Source organism: Antechinus flavipes, chromosome 4 (assembly GCF_016432865.1).
Source record: "Antechinus flavipes isolate AdamAnt ecotype Samford, QLD, Australia chromosome 4, AdamAnt_v2, whole genome shotgun sequence".
NCBI classification, from domain to species: Eukaryota; Metazoa; Chordata; class Mammalia; order Dasyuromorphia; family Dasyuridae; genus Antechinus; species Antechinus flavipes.
This window is the reverse complement of record NC_067401.1, coordinates 147,497,661-147,514,544: the sequence shown is the minus strand read 5'-3', so window position 1 is coordinate 147,514,544 and position 16,884 is coordinate 147,497,661. Positions and strand designations below refer to the sequence as shown.

Here is a 16,884-nt window from a genome sequence, read left to right as displayed (position 1 = left end):
CCATTTCTATTAAATAACACTAGAGAGTATAGGAATAAATGGAGTTTTCTTTAAAATGATCAATAGCACTATTTAAAACCATCAGCAAGCATCATATGTAATAGAGACAAATTAGAACCATTCCCATTAAGATCAAGGGTAAAATAAAGTTGCCCACTAGCACCATTATTATTCAGTATTGTATTAGAAATGTTAGCTTTAGCAATAAGAGGAGAAAAAGAGATTAAAGGAATTAGAGTAGGTAATGAGGAAACCAAATCATCATACTTTACAGATGATAGGATGGTATACTTAGAGAATCCTAGAGAATCAACTAAAAAACTATTAGAAACAACTTACAATTCTAGCAAAGTCTCAGGGTACAAGATAAATCCACAGAAATCATAAGCGTTTTTATATATTACCAACAAAGTCTAGCAGCCAGAGATAGAAAGAAAACTTCCATTTAAAATAACTGAAGATAATATAAAATATTTGGCAATCTACCTGTCAAGGCAATAAGGAATTATATGAACAGAACATAACTACAAAACACTTTCCACACAAATAAAGTCAGATTTAATCAATTGGAAAAATATCAAATGCTCATGGGTAGGCTGAATAAATATAATAAAAATGACAATGCTACCTAAATTAATCTACTTATTCAGTGCCATACCAATCAAACTTCCAGGAAGTTATTTTACAGATCTAGAAAAAATAATAACAAAGTTCATCTGGAAGAACAAAAGGTCAATAATTTCAAAGGAATTAATGAAAAAGAAATGCAAATGAAGGTAGCCTAGCTGTACTAGACCTAAAACTATATTATAAAGCAGTAGTCATAAAACCACTTGGTACTGGCTAAGAGTAGTTGATCAGTGGAATAGATTAGGTTCACAGGACAAAATAGCCAATGGCTATAGTTATCTAATGTTTGATCAATCCAAAGGTCCCAGCTTTTGAGATAAGAACTCACTATTTGACAAAAACTTCTGGGAAAATTGGAAATTAATATGACAGGAACTAGGTATTGACTCACATCTAATACTGTATACCAAGATAAGGTCAAAATGGATTCATAATTTAGACATATAGAGTGATATTATAAGTAAATTAGAACAAAGACTAGTTTACCTCTTAGATTTGTGGAGAAGGAAAGAATTTGTGGCCAAAAAAGAATTGGAGTTCATTATTGAACACAAAATAGATAATTTTGTTTATATTAAGTTTAAAAGTTTTTGTACAAACAAAACCAATACAGAAAAGATTAGAAGGGAAGCAATAAACTGTTTAGTAAAAAAAAAAACAAAAAAACATTTTTACATTCAAAGGTTCTGATAAAGGCCTCATTTCTAAAATATATAGAGAATTGACTCAAATTTATAAGAATTCAAGCCATTCTCCAATTGATAAATGGTCAAAGGACATGAACAGACAATTTTCAGATGAAGAAATTACAACCATTTCTAGTCATATGAAAAGGTGCTCTAAATAATTATTGATCAGAGAAATGCAAATTTATGAGGTACCACTACATACATTTCAGATTGGCTAAGATGACAGTAAAAGATAATGATGAATGTTGGAGGGGATGTGGGAAAACTGGGACACTAATACATTGTTGGTGGAAATACAACGTTGGTGGAGATGTGAATGGATCCAACCATTCTGAAGAGCAATTTGGAACTATGCCCAAAGGGCTATCAAACTGTGCACACTCTTTGATCCAGCAGTGTCTCTACTGGGTTTATATCCAGAGATCTTAAAGAACAGAAAGAGACCCACATGTGCAAAAATGTTTGTGGCAGCCCTTTGTGTATTGGCAAGAAACTGGAAACTGAGTAGATGCCCATCAATTAGGGAATGGCTGAATAAATTATGGTATATGAATGCTATGGAATTATTGTTCTGTAAGAAATGATCAACAAGATGATTTCAGAGAGGCCTGGAAAGACTTACATGAACTGATGCTGAGTGAAATGAGCAGAACCAGGAGATCATTGTACATGGCAACAAGATTATAGAATGATCAATTCTGATGGACATGGCTCTTCTCAACATCAAGATGTTTCAGATCAATTCCAATGATGAAAAGAGCCATCTACACCCAGAGAGAAGAGTGTGGGATCTGAATGTGTTTCACAACATAGCATTATCACTCTTTTTGTTGTTGTTTGCTTACATTTTATTTTCTTTCTCATCTTTTCCTTTTTGATCTGATTTTTCTTGTGCAGCAAGATAACTGTATAAATATGTATGCATATATTGGATTTAACATATATATTTTTTACCATGTTTAACATAGATCAGATTACTTGCTATCTAGGGGAAGGAGTAGAAGGAAGGGGGAGAAAGTTTAGAACACAAGGTTTTGCAAGGGTCAATGTTGAAAAATTATCCATGCATATGTTTTGAAAATAAAAAGTTTTAAAAGTTAAAAAAAATTAAAGCTAATAGATGGAGGCTCATGAGCGTCAGCATTAGAAGACACAGTCCTCAGACTTATTCCTAGAATTCTGAAGGGAGAAATAGTGAACCACCACTTGAAGTCCCAATTTGCTAATATGAGTGGGTATTGAAAGAATGAATCTTCGTGGGGGTGGTGCAACACCCATATCTTCAATTATACTGGAAACCCTACAAATAATATTAACTAAATGCAAACATAGTTAATAGATTATATAATAACCTCAAATAAAGAGGTGTATGTTCTGCTTTTTGGATAGTTTCCTAGGCTTCAGTGAGATTGGAAGGTGGACAATGAGAATGACATCTATGTCCTTTACTATATCACTGTCTTTGTCCTTTTAGTAGTGATAAAAAAAGAATTTGTGCCAAACAACCCTCATTTTTAATTCCTCTCAAATAAATGAGATCTAGTCATGGTTTTTGATTCCTATAAGGTTTACTTGTCCATTATTAAGGATAATAGTTTCTTCATCTTCATTGATTATGAGAAAAATCTTTAATATCAGGATGATGATCCTTGGGTTCTGAAAGCAGAAAAGGAGGGTAATGTGGAAACATGGACATCTGTCTCTTTCTGTTATGACTCTAGGTCTTAACATTACTGAAAAAAAGGGGGGGCTATAAGCAGATTAGAGATTGTTAATTTAATGTATTGTAGAAAATTATTTTTTCTTATAAGAATCTTTTCTGCCTTTAGGCAGAACAATAAAAAGTACCTGCTCAGCATACTGCTTATTTTTCCACTTAATTTGTGATATTCTTTCCTTGACTGTTTCAATGGCACCCTATTCTGTATTACTCTTATTTGTCTTTCAGTTCTCTATCATCTTATTTATCCTGCATCTTCTCAATTCAGTGTAAGTCACTGAGTACCTCTGTATGTACTCAAAGAATGTAGCTATAACACCTAATAAAATGTCTATGGTCTGATTTTTTCCTCATAGCCACAAGAAAGAGAGCTTTGCCTTGAATAAGCATAGAAATATAGAGCACTGAGTCAATTCTACAACAATTCAGTGGCCACTGACTAGAGCTGGACCAATTTACTGGGACAACAGTAATAATTAATGACAATTATATCATTTTAAGGCTTAGAAAGCACTTTTCCTCACAACAGACCTGTGAGATAGCAATGCAAATTAAAAAAAAGTTTTTGTTGATATTTTCTGTCTTACATCATTAGAGTTATCCCAAAATATTCCACATACTCCCATTCCCAGAGAAAAATTCCCTATAACAAATAATATTTTTAGAGAAAAAACCCAGCAAATTGATTAATACATTGAAGAAGTTTGAAAATATGTGCAATGTATAACAACTATGGAACTCCATACCCACAAAAAGGTAGTTTGGAGATGTCTTTTCATATCTCTTCATTGAAGTCCAACTTTACATTCACTTTTGATTGTTATGTGTGTAGTTCTTTCCAATTACAATATTGTATTTATTGTGAATATTGTTTTCTTTGCTCAGTTTGCTTTACTCTGCATCATTTCATATAGATCTTTCCATGTTTCTCTGTTTTCATTACACATTATTTCTTATGGCACAATAATGTTCCATACATTTATATACTATAAGTCTTAGTTATTACAAAATATGTTGCTCTAAATATTTTAGAGTATATGGAAACTTTCTTTTATTAATGGATTCCTTGGAGTATAAACCCAGTAATGGAGTCTCTGGTTCAAAGAGCATGGCAATTTTAATCACTTTATTTACACAATTTCAAAAACACTTTCCAAAATGGATGAACTATTTTACAATTCCACCAATAATATATTAATGTGCTCATTCTTCCATAACCCCTCCAACTCTGTTTTTTAAGTCATTTTTGCCATTGGCAGGTTATATATTGAGACCTCAGGATTGTTTTCATTAGTATTTGTCTCATTATTAGTGGTTTAGAACATCCTTTCATATAGTTGCAAATAACTTACAATTCTTTTGAGAAGTATTTGCTCATATTCTTTGATCATTTATATATTGGGGAATGGGACAAAGTAGGTTTTAAAATCTTCATTTTATTGATGAGGAAGTTGAATTTCATAAAGATTATCTAAAACTCTGAACCCAAATCTGCTGACTTCAAGACCAATGTTCTTTCTACTATCTTTCAGTGATTTGCCTGATGCTCCAATATCCAAGAGATCAGAAACAAACATTCAGAGTTCCTCATTAAAGAAGAACAACTCAGAAAGTAGCTATCCCTCTCATCTAGCTCTTTGTAGTTTGATGATTAGGTCATCAAAGGCAGCAACTGACATGCTGGGTATCTTCTCCAAATCAGAAAGAGAGAAAGTAAAAGAGATTTATACAATTGAGTCAATACTCTTATTTTATACATGAAGAAAATGAATCACAGAGAAAAAAAGTTATTTGCCTAGTCTTGGATTGTACAAAAAAGGACCTGATTCAATCCCATATCATCTGATTACACACACACACACACACACACACACACACACACACGTTGAAAAAAAGAAAATACAAAAGTGAAAAATGAGTTGTATTTTGGAGAATAAAAAAGGAAGGATAAAATAGTGTTTGAAATGAAGAGAGAGGCAGAAAAGAAACTAATAAAAGTTCACCTACTTATCACTGAATTGATAGAACCAAGTCTATCATAGTTGATCATCACACAATCTTGCTGTTGCCGTGTACAGTGTTTTCTTAGTTCTGCTCGATTCACTCAACATCATTTCATGTAAGTCTTTACAGGCTCTTCTGAAATCAGCCTGTTCATCATTTCTTATAGAACAATAATGTTCCATTACATTCATGCACCATAACTTTTTCAGCCATTTTGCAATTGATGGGCATCCACTCATTTTCCAATTTTTTTGCCATTACAAAAAATAGCAGCTATAAATATTTTTGCACATGTGGATCCTTTTCTGTCTTTTATGATCTGTTTGGAATACAGACCCAGTGATAGCACAGCTGGATCAAGGGCATGTACAGTTTTTTAGTCCTTTGGGCTCTCCAGAATGGCTGGATCAGTTCACAACTCCAACAATGCACTAGTGTCCCAGTTTCCCCAAATTATCCCAATTATTATTATAAATAACATTTATTATGATCTTTTCCTGTTATTTAAGCCAATCTGATAGATATGAGGAGGTACCTTAGAATTGTTTTAATTTACATTTCTCTAATTAATAGTGATTTAGAGCCTTTTAAAATATGACTATAAATGGCTTTAAATTTTTCATCAGAAAATTGTTCATGTCCTTTGAAATGTCTTGTATTCTTATAAATCTGACTGATTTTTTCATATAACTTAGTGAGGCACACACTGGGAGCTTTCTGCTTCCCTTTTACTCTTGGCTGCATTGGTTTTGTTTATGCAAAACCTTTTTAATTTAATGTAATCAAAATTATCCATTTTGCATTTCATAATGTTCTCTATTTCTCGTTTGGTCATGAATTCTCCCTTCTTTAAAGATCTGAAGGATATTACTTGCTCTCCTAATTTACTTATAGTATCACCCTTTATGTCTAAATCATATATCCATTTCAACTTTATTTTGGTATAAGTTCACTTACTTGTGAACATGGACACCAGAACAAACCCATTTCCAAAGCCACATCCCATCTTCCAGGCTCAGATTCAGAAAGAGGAAGGCCATCTAAGGAAGAGGGAAGTAACGTTTCTTTAGTACTTACTATGTGCCAGGCACTTTACAAATATTCTTATTTGATCTTCATACCAAATCTCTGAGGTAGCTGTTATAATCATTCCCACTTACAGTTATGGATGGAAACCAAGGTAAAAGCATGTCAAGGTCACACAGCTAGTAAGTACAGGAGGCCACATTTGAACTCAGGTCTTCCTGATTCCATGTCCAGCAACCCATGAGTCACCTAGCTGTCCTATTGATTCATCAGTTCTCTTTCCTTGGGTGTTCACTTGGGTGTTCAGGGGCCTTCTATTGTCTATTTTTAATCATTTTTCATCAAAGAGCATTTTTCAGGCCTGAGTTGCTGGGAGCTAGAGGATAGGGACTCCTACAGGTAGACTAAGCAAACCACTCAAGAAACAACTCACCTTACAACCCAGACAAGAGGAGGTAGTGAAAGTGGGAGACCTAGCTGTGGACAGGGGTTTGTGGTTTCTGCTCTGTTGGCTCCGAATTTCTTCCTGCTGGCATTTCCCTTGGGAAACCCTTCAGTAAAATCTGAGGCTGGTGTCTCCTTTGTATTGAAGACCCCCGAATGGGGAGGAGAAAAGTGACATAACCCTTTGACTGCAGTAAGTAACCCCAACTCACATCCACCTCTCTTGAGGTAGTGAGAAACATCGCTCTGGAGGGATGTTTTCCTCAGTGCCAAATCTCCTTGGAGACCAGGGGGTCATTCCTTGGTTTTCCAGCTTCCCCACTCAGCCTGCGGTTCTCCTGGGACAAAGCTGGCTTTCTTTGCTCCTCCCCTTCCCCCCAGTCGCATCCCCCCGATTGCCTCCATCCTTTTCTCCCGGGCTGGAGCTGCGGTGGGGCTTCCGAAGCAGCCGGATTGTGGAGGCGTTAGGGTGTTCATTGTATGAGAAATACTGGGGCTCGGAGTTAGCTCGAAGGAGCGGCAATAGCTGGTCACTCCAGGCCAGGGAGCAGAATGGAACGAGGTGCGGATGGATTCCTAGATTTCCCCTGCAGCACTAATGCTTCGGCTGCCCTGGAAAACGCCAGTGATGTGAGCGGCAGCTGGGAGGGTTGGCAGCCCGAGGCAATCATCGTACCAGTGCTCTTCGCTCTCATCTTCCTCGTGGGCACGGTGGGGAACTCTCTAGTCCTAGCTGTGCTGCTGCGCAGCGGCCAAATGAATAGCACCACCAACCTGTTCATTCTCAACTTGGGTGTAGCGGATCTCTGTTTCATCGTTTGCTGCGTGCCCTTCCAAGCGACCATCTACACCCTGGACGGGTGGGTGTTCGGATCTCTGCTTTGCAAGGCAGTTCACTTTCTCATCTTCCTCACTATGTACGCCAGCAGTTTCACACTGGCTACCGTCTCTCTAGATAGGTGAGTAATAGCGGTTGCGGGAGAGTAGTGGAAGAGATTTCAAAAGCTCTTTCCTCCTTCGTGAACCCCGCCTCCGGGAGGGGACCAAGACCGAGTAGGTGGAAGGGGAAAAAACAAATAAGGAGGGCGAATACAGAGGAAGGAGGAGAGACCAGAATTAAGAAGGCAAGGAGGAAAAAGTAGAAAGAAAGACTAGGTTTAGAATAGATAAGGATCTGGGTCTAGGTTTAAGAGTTGTAGTTCAGGCAATATGCTGCTTAAAAGAACCCCGAGTGGTCTCCATAGGTGGAAGACCAAGTTTGGTGCAAAAGAAGGCACAGCTCCGGAGCAGTTGGTGAACTTCGAGTGTGTTCGCAATTCTTCAATTTAGTTAGTGGCCCTGACCCTCTTTCAAAAAGTCCTTAGGGCCGGGACTGGCTAAAGCTGTGAGTTGCCCCACAGATAATGAGAAGCAGAGGATAGATTCTTCACCAAGTTTCTGGGGGTGCTGGTTTCCCGGCGCTTTGCTCTGGGCTGAGCTAGGGAGCAACACGGAGGGACTTAGGGGCTTCTCTCTATATCCTGGAAGGAAGCTGAGACATAATTAGAACCTCTTCTGAAAAATGGATCAAAGGAAAGGGAAAAGAGGATTGAGAAGGGAGAAAAGGTTGCAAAGAGAACCAGGAATTCTTGACGAGGAAATGCAGTCTAAGGCTCAAATATTCTTCCCTCTCTTCGGGTTCTCAACTGTCCTTAGAATAGGTTCCCAGAAATATCCTCTTGCTACCATGGCATATATAGTTCAATTACAACAAAACCCAGATAGTCCATTTAGGACTCCAGGTTCGACAAGTTTCACTAGACGTTAGTAGAGTGCCTGCTGTTCGGAAGACTTAGAATTAAAAGAGGCTGCCTCAGATAACCCGGTAATTGCGACATTCTATAGATTTTGGAATTTATCAGTTCATTGGAAGAACTACAAAGAAACGTGGGTTCCATTTCTTATTCCCCTTCTACGGTAGGAAATGCTTCCTTTTTTTTTTTTTTTTTTTTTTTTTTTTTGTAAACTTGGGGAAAATTATGTGACAAAAGTCACTCGTTCTAGTCAACTATATAGGTCCATTCCCTCGAAGGGGACCTTCAAATGATTCATAATCAATCAGTCTGAGATCTCGAATAGATTTGTCTTGTCTGCCTTTGGGAACAGTGCGTAGAAATAGGAATTCCTCTCACTTTCCAGTCGGTGACCATGCTCCCCATCCTCACCCCTAGACTTCATCAGCCCCCTACACTGACTTCTCTCTCTATCCTCGGAAGGTATCTGGCTATCCGCTACCCATTGCACTCCCGAGAGTTGCGGACTCCCCGGAATGGGCTGGTAGCCATAGGCCTCATCTGGACACTGGCGCTGATTTTCTCGGGACCCTACCTCAGCTATTATAGTCAGTCAGAATTGGCCAACCTGACCGTGTGCCATCCCGCCTGGAGCGCACAGCGACGTCGAACCATGGATGTCTGTACCTTTGTCTTCAGCTACCTGCTGCCGGTTCTCGTACTTAGCCTGACCTACATTAGAACCCTGCGCTATCTCTGGCGGACTGTTGATCCAGTGGCCACTCTTTCCGTATCCAAGCGCTCTAAGCGGAAAGTGACGCGTATGATAGTCATCGTGGCTACGCTCTTCTGCCTATGTTGGCTACCCCATCACGCCCTCATCCTCTCGGTCTGGTTTGGACACTTCCCTCTTACTCGAGCTAACTATGTGCTGCGCATTCTCTCCCATTTAGTCTCTTATGCCAATTCTTGCGTCAATCCCATTGTGTATGCACTCGTCTCCAAACACTTCCGAAAGGGCTTCCGCAAAATCTGTGAGGGGCTATTGTGCCGAGCTCCTCCGCTCGGCTCGCGGCGCGTGAGAGTTGCCCCAACTAGTTCTCGCCAGGGCAACCTGCTGGTTCACGACTCCGTCGCTATGATACCTGTTTGCAAAGTAGCAGATCCTATCATTTCGGTTCCTGAATATCCTCCGAGAGATTCAGTTTTGAGCCCCTTACCTGGCCCATCTTGGAGAGTAGAGAGCGAAGGCTCCCTGTAGCCTGTACATCCCCTTCAATGCAATGAGAACTGAATCTGTAGAACAGAGTTTAAGAATGTTGTTTTGAAGCAACATTATTCCATGATCAATTGGGATAGACTTAGCTCCTCTCAGCAAGGCAATGATCCAAGACTGTTCCAAGAGTCTCATGATGGAAGATGCTGTCCACGTCTGGAGAAAGAACTATGGAGTCTGAAGATCAAAGAATACTGTTTTCACTTTTTCTTTCTTTCTCATGGTTTTCCTCACTTGTTCTGATTCTTCTTTCACAGAATAGCTAATGTGAAAACGTTTAACATGACTGTACATATATCACTTATATCAAATTGCTCACTGTCTTGGGGAGAGGGAAAGGAATTTGAAGAGAAAAAAGTTGGAGCTCAAAATTTTATAAAAATCAATGTTGAAAACCATCGTTACATTAATTGGAAAAAATACTATTAAGTATGGGGGGGTGCTTTTTTGTAGGGACTGACTGGGAGGGAGCAGTCAAGAGACTCAGTTTTGGAGTTTAAGCGCTCAAACTGCCTCAATGTATATATATTCCTCATTCCTCGTTTGTCAACATGGGGGAGGCCAGACTCTGGAATTAGGGATGGCATAGAAGGAAACCCGGGAATTATAGAGGTTTGCCCATCATCACCCCACCATGCCTTGGCATTTTGCTGAAAGAACTCCTTTCCTGAACTGAGTTTCGGAAACTTTGGAACTGAGATGCCAACAATTGTGTAGGATCTAAGAAATCAGGCGACTGAGCAGCCTGTAAAATCAAAAACAACAAAAAACCCAATCAGTCCAGCTGCCAGAAAGTTCCGGGGTGGGACAGCTGGACTAGATATGAAACTAGAGGCCATTTCAGGCACTTGATGGGTCTCTTATAGAGTTAGCAGAGGACAAGTAATGCACTTAGGTTAACTGATAAAACGGGTACTCTCTAGGGAAAGTCCTGCTTGCACTGGCTATCCACAACCTTTTCCTCCAGCTATTGGAAATCACTGGGCAGGTGCATTTAAGATTATTCCAAATAAGTCTCAGGCCAAGATTTGTTCACTCTTTAGGTCATTTTCAGCAATTCCTTTTCTCCCCAGGGTTTGGAAAGTTTCATGTGAACCCCAGGTCTGCAACGTCTGTCCTGGTCTGGAGTGAAAGCTGTGAGTAGTCGTAATGTAGGCACTGTATTACTAGAGAACCATGGTTAGCATCGGAGCCACCGAGGCTTGCTTTCTGCCTTCGCAACTCGGAACTCCTTGGCTACTAGTGCCCTCTCTCAGAACTTTAATTGTTTACAGGAAGGATATGCACGCTTGCCAATAATATTTAAGCCACATCTAAACCTTTTTTCTACCAGGGATAGAGCTGAAGCTCCATGGAGCTGGAACAAATCAGCAGAAGGCAAAAAATGTGAATGCCTCAGTTCCTGAACGCTGTATCAGGCCCAGGTGGAGGGAAGTTTAGGCTTAGGGACAGGTGCAGGGGCGGGCTTGACGGGATCTGGGCTTTGTTTTCGGCTATTTGCGGAACTGAGGGAGGGCAAATGAGCTCCAAACTGGGAGCAATTCTTCTCTTTTGCACTGGACAGCAGGCTATTGTACCCGAGTAAGAGCAAGTGCAGCTTTGGAGCTAAGGGCAGAGGGAGACCAAATTGCATCAAGGCCCCGTCTCCCGGTTTGTACGCCGGATCAGGTTTAACTTGTCCCTTTAGTGCCTTTGCAGCGCCTTCCTGATGGCGATTCTACAGCTGCTGCTTGAGCTCTCCCTCCTTGGGTCCGGTATGATTAAGTCCAATACCCCTTCTTCCCGACTCCTCTCCCCAGAGTAGAACTATCCTTGCTAGGGCCACAATCCCTCGTCCCATTCCTCTGTCCCTAGTTCTCCAACTACATTCTGAGGAAGTGGGAGGGATCAGGTATTTGAGTGGCCAGGTTAACATCATCAAGATTCCCTGCCCCCGTCTTCGTTTTCCATTTCCACAGCCTGGATGCCCCTAGCTTGCCTAGAATCGCTCTTGGCAGCTGAGGTCAGTCCTCAGATCCCGGATAATGGGAGTGCGCCTCTGCTCGTTGACGTGCATGTGTTTGTGTCCAATGTCTTCGATGTGGTGAGGAGGGCCGAACACTGGGAGGGAGGGTGCCAAAAGCCTAGGATGTGTTCTGACCTGGAGCCTCCTTGCCCCCTAAGTGATGATGCTGTCCTTTCCTCCCCTCTCCCTAACAGAACATCTTGCAGTACACAGTGTCCTCTGCGCTGCTATTGAGACTGGTGAGAATGGTAATAAGGTGGGGGACTGGGACCCGTTGACAGGAAGAGGAAGGGGCGCAAAGATGCTATCTTGGTAGCTGGATCGCGGTTTAGAACGCAAATCAGGAGCGCAGGCTTGCAGCCAGCCACTTTACTAGTCTTCGCGAATAATAGAACCTCTCTGCCACCTCAAAGGAGAGCAAGGAGGTGGGCAGCTCAGCCTTATCCCTTTTTTTCAGTCGTGGTTCGACCCTCATCTGTCGTGGCATGAGACTACAGACCCACGGAGTTCCATCACCTTGCCCTCAAACTTGCTGTGGACCCCGGACCTCACCATCCGCGAAGGGCGAGTTGGGATATGTACCCCCAGGCTATTCCTGGCTCTTCTCCAAAGTCTCCCAGGGCAGATCCCCTAGTCTGTCTCTAAAGTCTGTCACCTATGCTTAGCGAAATGTCGGTTGTGGCTTCCAAGGAGCAGATGGAGGGGAGAACAAGGCCATTTGATTTTCCCCATCTTCCAACTTATTGCTTAGAGTCATGGAGTTAGGAGAAGCTGTAAAAGGAGGGCCTGACATTCTGGTGTTGGGCTCCTCTTTCCCTAGCCTCTCTGTAGAATGGAGAGAGCACAATCCACGGGCGCGGGTAAGCAGAAAGGGTTTTGTGGAGCTCTACACCGCGGTCACCACCAAGACGAACTGTGACTTTGAACTTCTCCGTTTCCCCAGTGACAAAAGCGACTGCAACCTCAGTTTCTATGCTTTCAGCAACACAGGTATAGGGAAGTGGATGGGAGGTACAAGAACAGGTCCCAGAAAATTCACTCTTGCACTATTCTCACTGAGCCCCTTATTTCTATCAGTTTGAGTTCTTCAGCCTTGTATTTCCCTGGGTTGTGCTTAAGACTTCCCAATTAAAAACTGGCCCTTTTAACTCCCCAACATCAATGTACTCAAAACCTTTCATTCAACTCAGGATCAGTTCTCATGTTCTTCTAGCTGGTAGCAAAACCATGTTCCTATTAGCTTCACATCTACCTAAAGGCTTGGTATCCACCTGTGTTCCGCTATCTTCCTGTCATTTCCACCCCTGCATCCCCCCATCCCCTTCCCTGTCAAAGTTTTAAACTTTAAAGGCCATTAACTGTTCTATGCTCTCTGTCCTTTTTTTTTTTTTTCCTGTGAAAAGCAAAAGCATTGCCTTGGTCAAGAGTAACAGGACAGTATGGAGATCTTTGATCTTTTTTTTTTATGTTCTTCTAGCTGATAGCAAAACCATGTTCCTATTAGCTTCACATCTACCTAAAGGCTTGGTATCCACCTGTGTTCCGCTATCTTCCTGTCATTTCCACCCCTGCATCCCCCCACCCCCTTCCCTGTCAAAGTTTTAAACTTTAAAGGCCATTAACTGTTCTATACTCTGTCCTTTTTTTTTTTTTTTTTTCTTCTGTGAAAAGCAAAAACATTGCCTTGGTCAAGAGTAACAGGACAGTATGGAGATCTTTGATATTTTTTTTAAAGAAATCATTCCAGTACTATGGATTAGGATGATAATAATGGTCATTCAAAATAATTGTAAGTTTCAACAGCAAAAATCCTTTTAGGTAATTACATTAGTTGCTAGCATTTACATAGCATTTTTAGGTTTGCAAAGCATTTTACATGTCATCTCTATTGATCAGCAGCACTGTGAGGTAGGTGCTATTACCATCCCCATTTTACAGATACCCTCTTAAAAAAACAAAATGGGGTGATTCTTGTAACTCCTATTTTCCATAGAACTTTTCCCTTATGTCCATGACCCTGATCATTTCCACTTGTGTTCTCAAACTCTTAACCTATCTTTCAAAGCAAGGGCCTATTAGGACCCAGGGATAAGCCATTCCTTCTTTTCCCAAATTCCATACAGTTGAAGAGTTGGCATTTCACCCCCATGCAGTGAATGAGATTGTGAGCGTAAAACGGGAATATATGGTTCGAGGCTTAAAAGCTCAGGTCCCAGACCAGCAGCTGGTACCTTGCTTCCAGGTGACGGTGAGTAAGAGTATTTATAAAGTTAGGGGAGGGGAAGAAGAGGGAAGTAGGATGATAGAGGAATCATTTCTTTAGTATACACTGAGGAATTTACAGCTGTACTGGTCAGGAGTACCTGGGAAGAGCAAAGCATAAGGGGAGAAGCTGGGTCATTTACCAGGGGCAGGTATTTTAGAGTTTCTTGAAAATCTCTCCTACTTTTTCTTTGCTTAGCTAAGCCTAGAGAACACGGCTATAAAGACAACAATGGCTTTAGTGGTACCAGGGGTGGCAATACTCCTCGCAGATATATGCGGCAGCCTCCTGCCTCTGAAGGCTACTGAGCGTATTTCTTACAAGGTGACACTGCTGCTTGGCTACCTTGTCTTCCATTCATCTCTGGTGCAGGCCCTTCCCAGCTCTTCCTCCTGTAATCCTCTCCTGAGTAAGTGCCTTCATCAGCAAGGATGGGAATTCCACTTCTCTGGTGTCCCAGCTCACCCTTACCTCCTTTCCTTCCTTACTGTGGAAGCCAGTCTGTGGCTTCTTGTTCTCAGTTAATCTCATTTACTCATCTAAACTATACTATCTATGAGACTGCATTATCAATCCCTTTGTTGTCCTTGCCCAATCTCTAATTAAGTCTCATCCAGAGATTCTTTTCCATTAGGAAGAAAAAATTGTTGCAACTATTTAAGCTCAATATAAAGAAACTTCCTAACAAATAGACATTATCCAAGAGTGAACTGGCTGCTTCAGAAAGTGGGTTCTCCTTCGCTAGGTATCTTCAAGGGTAGGCTGGATGAACACTCATTGGGGGAAATTATAGAAGTAATTCTCTTGGTCAGATACAAATTGGACTGGATGTTTTCTGAGATTTTAATCCTTTTTGATTCTGCTGTTTCTCCTCCTTCCAGTTTCCTACTTCACAGTGCTCCTGATACTCCTCTCCCTCAGCACCATGGAGACCGTGCTGATGTCTGGCTTGCTGGCTCGAGGCAACTTCAGCCCAAAGAGCAGGCCAAACCCAGCTTCAAGAGAAGTGTTAGATACTGCTAACCCAAAGCCCAGATCTGAAGGTAGGCGAAAGCAATCCATCAAAGAGAAAAAAAGGAAGCCTTAGAATCATAGTTTGGGAACAGTCCTTGAGCCCTACCCCAGGCAAAATAGGAAAGTCTAGCACCTCTAATTTTCCTTAAAATGAAACAAATACTATCTTTTTCCGAAATACTGGTTCTCTTTCTAGTAATTAAGTAGACTATATCTGGACAGCTGAGTTTAGTGGGAGAGCACTTGATATCCTTGGGTACCTTGGGTGAGTGAACTCACCTCTGAGATAACCTAAACCAGTTTCCCTAAGGAGGCTCTTAAAATAATAACTGAGGGCTTTCTTGTCTGGATACAAATACCTAATTTCAGAAGGACATCTGTGGCAGTGTTTTTTTACTCAGATGTGATTTTTGTTCCTGGAAAGTGATTTAACTCTGAAGCCTCCTCCCCTCTCCTTTCCCCTCCCCAGAACAGTCTGGTCCCTTGTATTCATCATCTTTGTTTCAGGGGAGGGTGTTGCCATATGAAGGGCAGCTCCCACTCTGGTTTCTCCCACAGAGTCCCAAAGGAGAGTTGAGGGGCCAAGGAAGACTTGGGTTGAGGCTATGGACCATATCTTCTTGCTGATGTATGCAGCCATCATCGGATGCAGTCAAATCATCTTTGTCATAGTTTGGGTCTGGTGGGAATGCAAGTCTGACCCACCTCCTGCTACAGATATTCCCCATGGAGGAAAACCTAAGATCTAAAGGGCTAACACCAGAAATTGGATTCAAGATTCTCAAGAACTAAGAGTCCAGACAAATAAGAGCTCAGTTTTCCAAAGCTGAGGTCAAGATTATATGACAATGCCAGCTCTCTAACTCACTAGTCAGGGATATCCCTGGTCCTTTCCCTCTGTCAGCATGCAAATACTAGAAAAATAAACCATTCTGTTGAGACTGCATTTAGCTCCATGCTCTTGTGACTGTTCTCTCTTCAGGGCAGGCTTGGGTACCCCACAGACCTCCGTAGCTTTTCTTCTGCCCATTTCTCTGTGAGCTCTGGACCACATCTAGAGTATCTAAGTAGGCCGAAAACGGACTCAGGTGGCAGGACTAAACAACCTATCACATGTTGGGGGTAGGTCACACATTTCCGGTCCAGCCTTCCCTCTTCACAGGGCCTTTGCAAAAACTCTCCCAACCTGTTTCCATGGCTTTTTTTGTCTAGACTCCTTTTTCTCCAAAGAAGAGCTCTCTACTGTGGTCACATTAGCAACAGGATCCTTGATACTGCCAGACCATTTTTTCCACCCCCACCTCTTCATCCCTTTGTGTCCAATCTGCCAGGGTTATCTGCCTGATCCTGAAGCATGAGGTGTTTATGCTATGGCAAAGAGAAGACAAAAACACTATGCACAATGAGAGGTTCAGTCCATAGAGTACATGGGGGAAAACAATATGTAATGCAGAATTGGGAAGAAATGGGGTTTTATGTCCTCTTGCTAGGGGGAAAGCAGTATGGTATCGACAGAAAGAATAAAGAGTTAGGCTTCCTCTAATGTCCCAGGGTGCTCATGACAATTAAAGGAAAATGGAGAAGTGGAGAGTAAGGATGATACCTGTCACCTCTTAATGCTTATTGCTAAGATGAGGGAAAAGGGTGGAAAGCACTCCTTCTGATCCAAGGGTTTTAAAGGCTATGGCTTGGGATCACAACCCTCTCTCTTCCCCTAAATGCTCTTGACTCAGCTCAAGGAAAGGTCAAATAGGCAGGATGACCTTTATTTTATCCCTCGGCCACACATACCCTAAGTGTGAGGACTGGGATTCTACCGAAGCCATTGGAGATGGGCTATTCTCCACATACATAAAGCTCACAACAAGCAGCTGGTACTCTACTACCCTTTGTCCACCTTCTATCCTCCTTCCTCCACAGATAGATAACAGAACCAAGGTGGGAAAAAGAAGGTCATGGGCCCAATTAAAGTAGGGCTGTCAGAAGGAAGCAGAAATGGAGAATGAGAAGTCTAAAGAGAGGTCCCTGCTCCAAAGGACTT

General features: G+C 41.5%; 2 protein-coding genes across 2 annotated transcripts; both read left to right on the top strand.

Moving 5' to 3' along the window:
- Positions 1–4,902: 4,902 nt before the first annotated feature.
- GALR2 (galanin receptor 2) lies at positions 4,903–13,295 on the top strand. Its single transcript, XM_051995037.1, has 2 exons — positions 4,903–7,472; positions 8,769–13,295. The coding sequence occupies exons 1-2, from the start codon at positions 7,066–7,068 to the stop codon at positions 9,544–9,546; spliced, it is 1,185 nt and encodes a 394-aa protein (XP_051850997.1). The 5' UTR covers positions 4,903–7,065; the 3' UTR covers positions 9,547–13,295.
- On the top strand, positions 11,443–16,174 carry ZACN (zinc activated ion channel). Its single transcript, XM_051995038.1, has 8 exons — positions 11,443–11,644; positions 11,761–11,805; positions 12,024–12,130; positions 12,387–12,556; positions 13,690–13,814; positions 14,028–14,238; positions 14,711–14,872; positions 15,402–16,174. Exons 1-8 carry the CDS (start codon positions 11,525–11,527, stop codon positions 15,590–15,592), a joined length of 1,131 nt encoding a protein of 376 aa, XP_051850998.1. The 5' UTR covers positions 11,443–11,524; the 3' UTR covers positions 15,593–16,174.
- The last annotated feature ends 710 nt before the right edge of the window (positions 16,175–16,884 follow it).

Excerpts from the sequence above, each read along its gene's own strand:
- GALR2 (XM_051995037.1), top strand. The coding sequence starts at position 7,066 with ATGGAACGAGGTGCGGATGGATTCCTAGATTTCCCCTGCAGCACTAAT. Across the intron at positions 7,473-8,768 it reads GCTACCGTCTCTCTAGATAG|GTATCTGGCTATCCGCTACC; the intron begins GTGAGTAATAGC and ends TATCCTCGGAAG.
- ZACN (XM_051995038.1), top strand. The coding sequence starts at position 11,525 with ATGCCCCTAGCTTGCCTAGAATCGCTCTTGGCAGCTGAGGTCAGTCCT. Across the intron at positions 12,557-13,689 it reads CTATGCTTTCAGCAACACAG|TTGAAGAGTTGGCATTTCAC; the intron begins GTATAGGGAAGT and ends AATTCCATACAG. Across the intron at positions 14,873-15,401 it reads CCCAAAGCCCAGATCTGAAG|AGTCCCAAAGGAGAGTTGAG; the intron begins GTAGGCGAAAGC and ends TTTCTCCCACAG.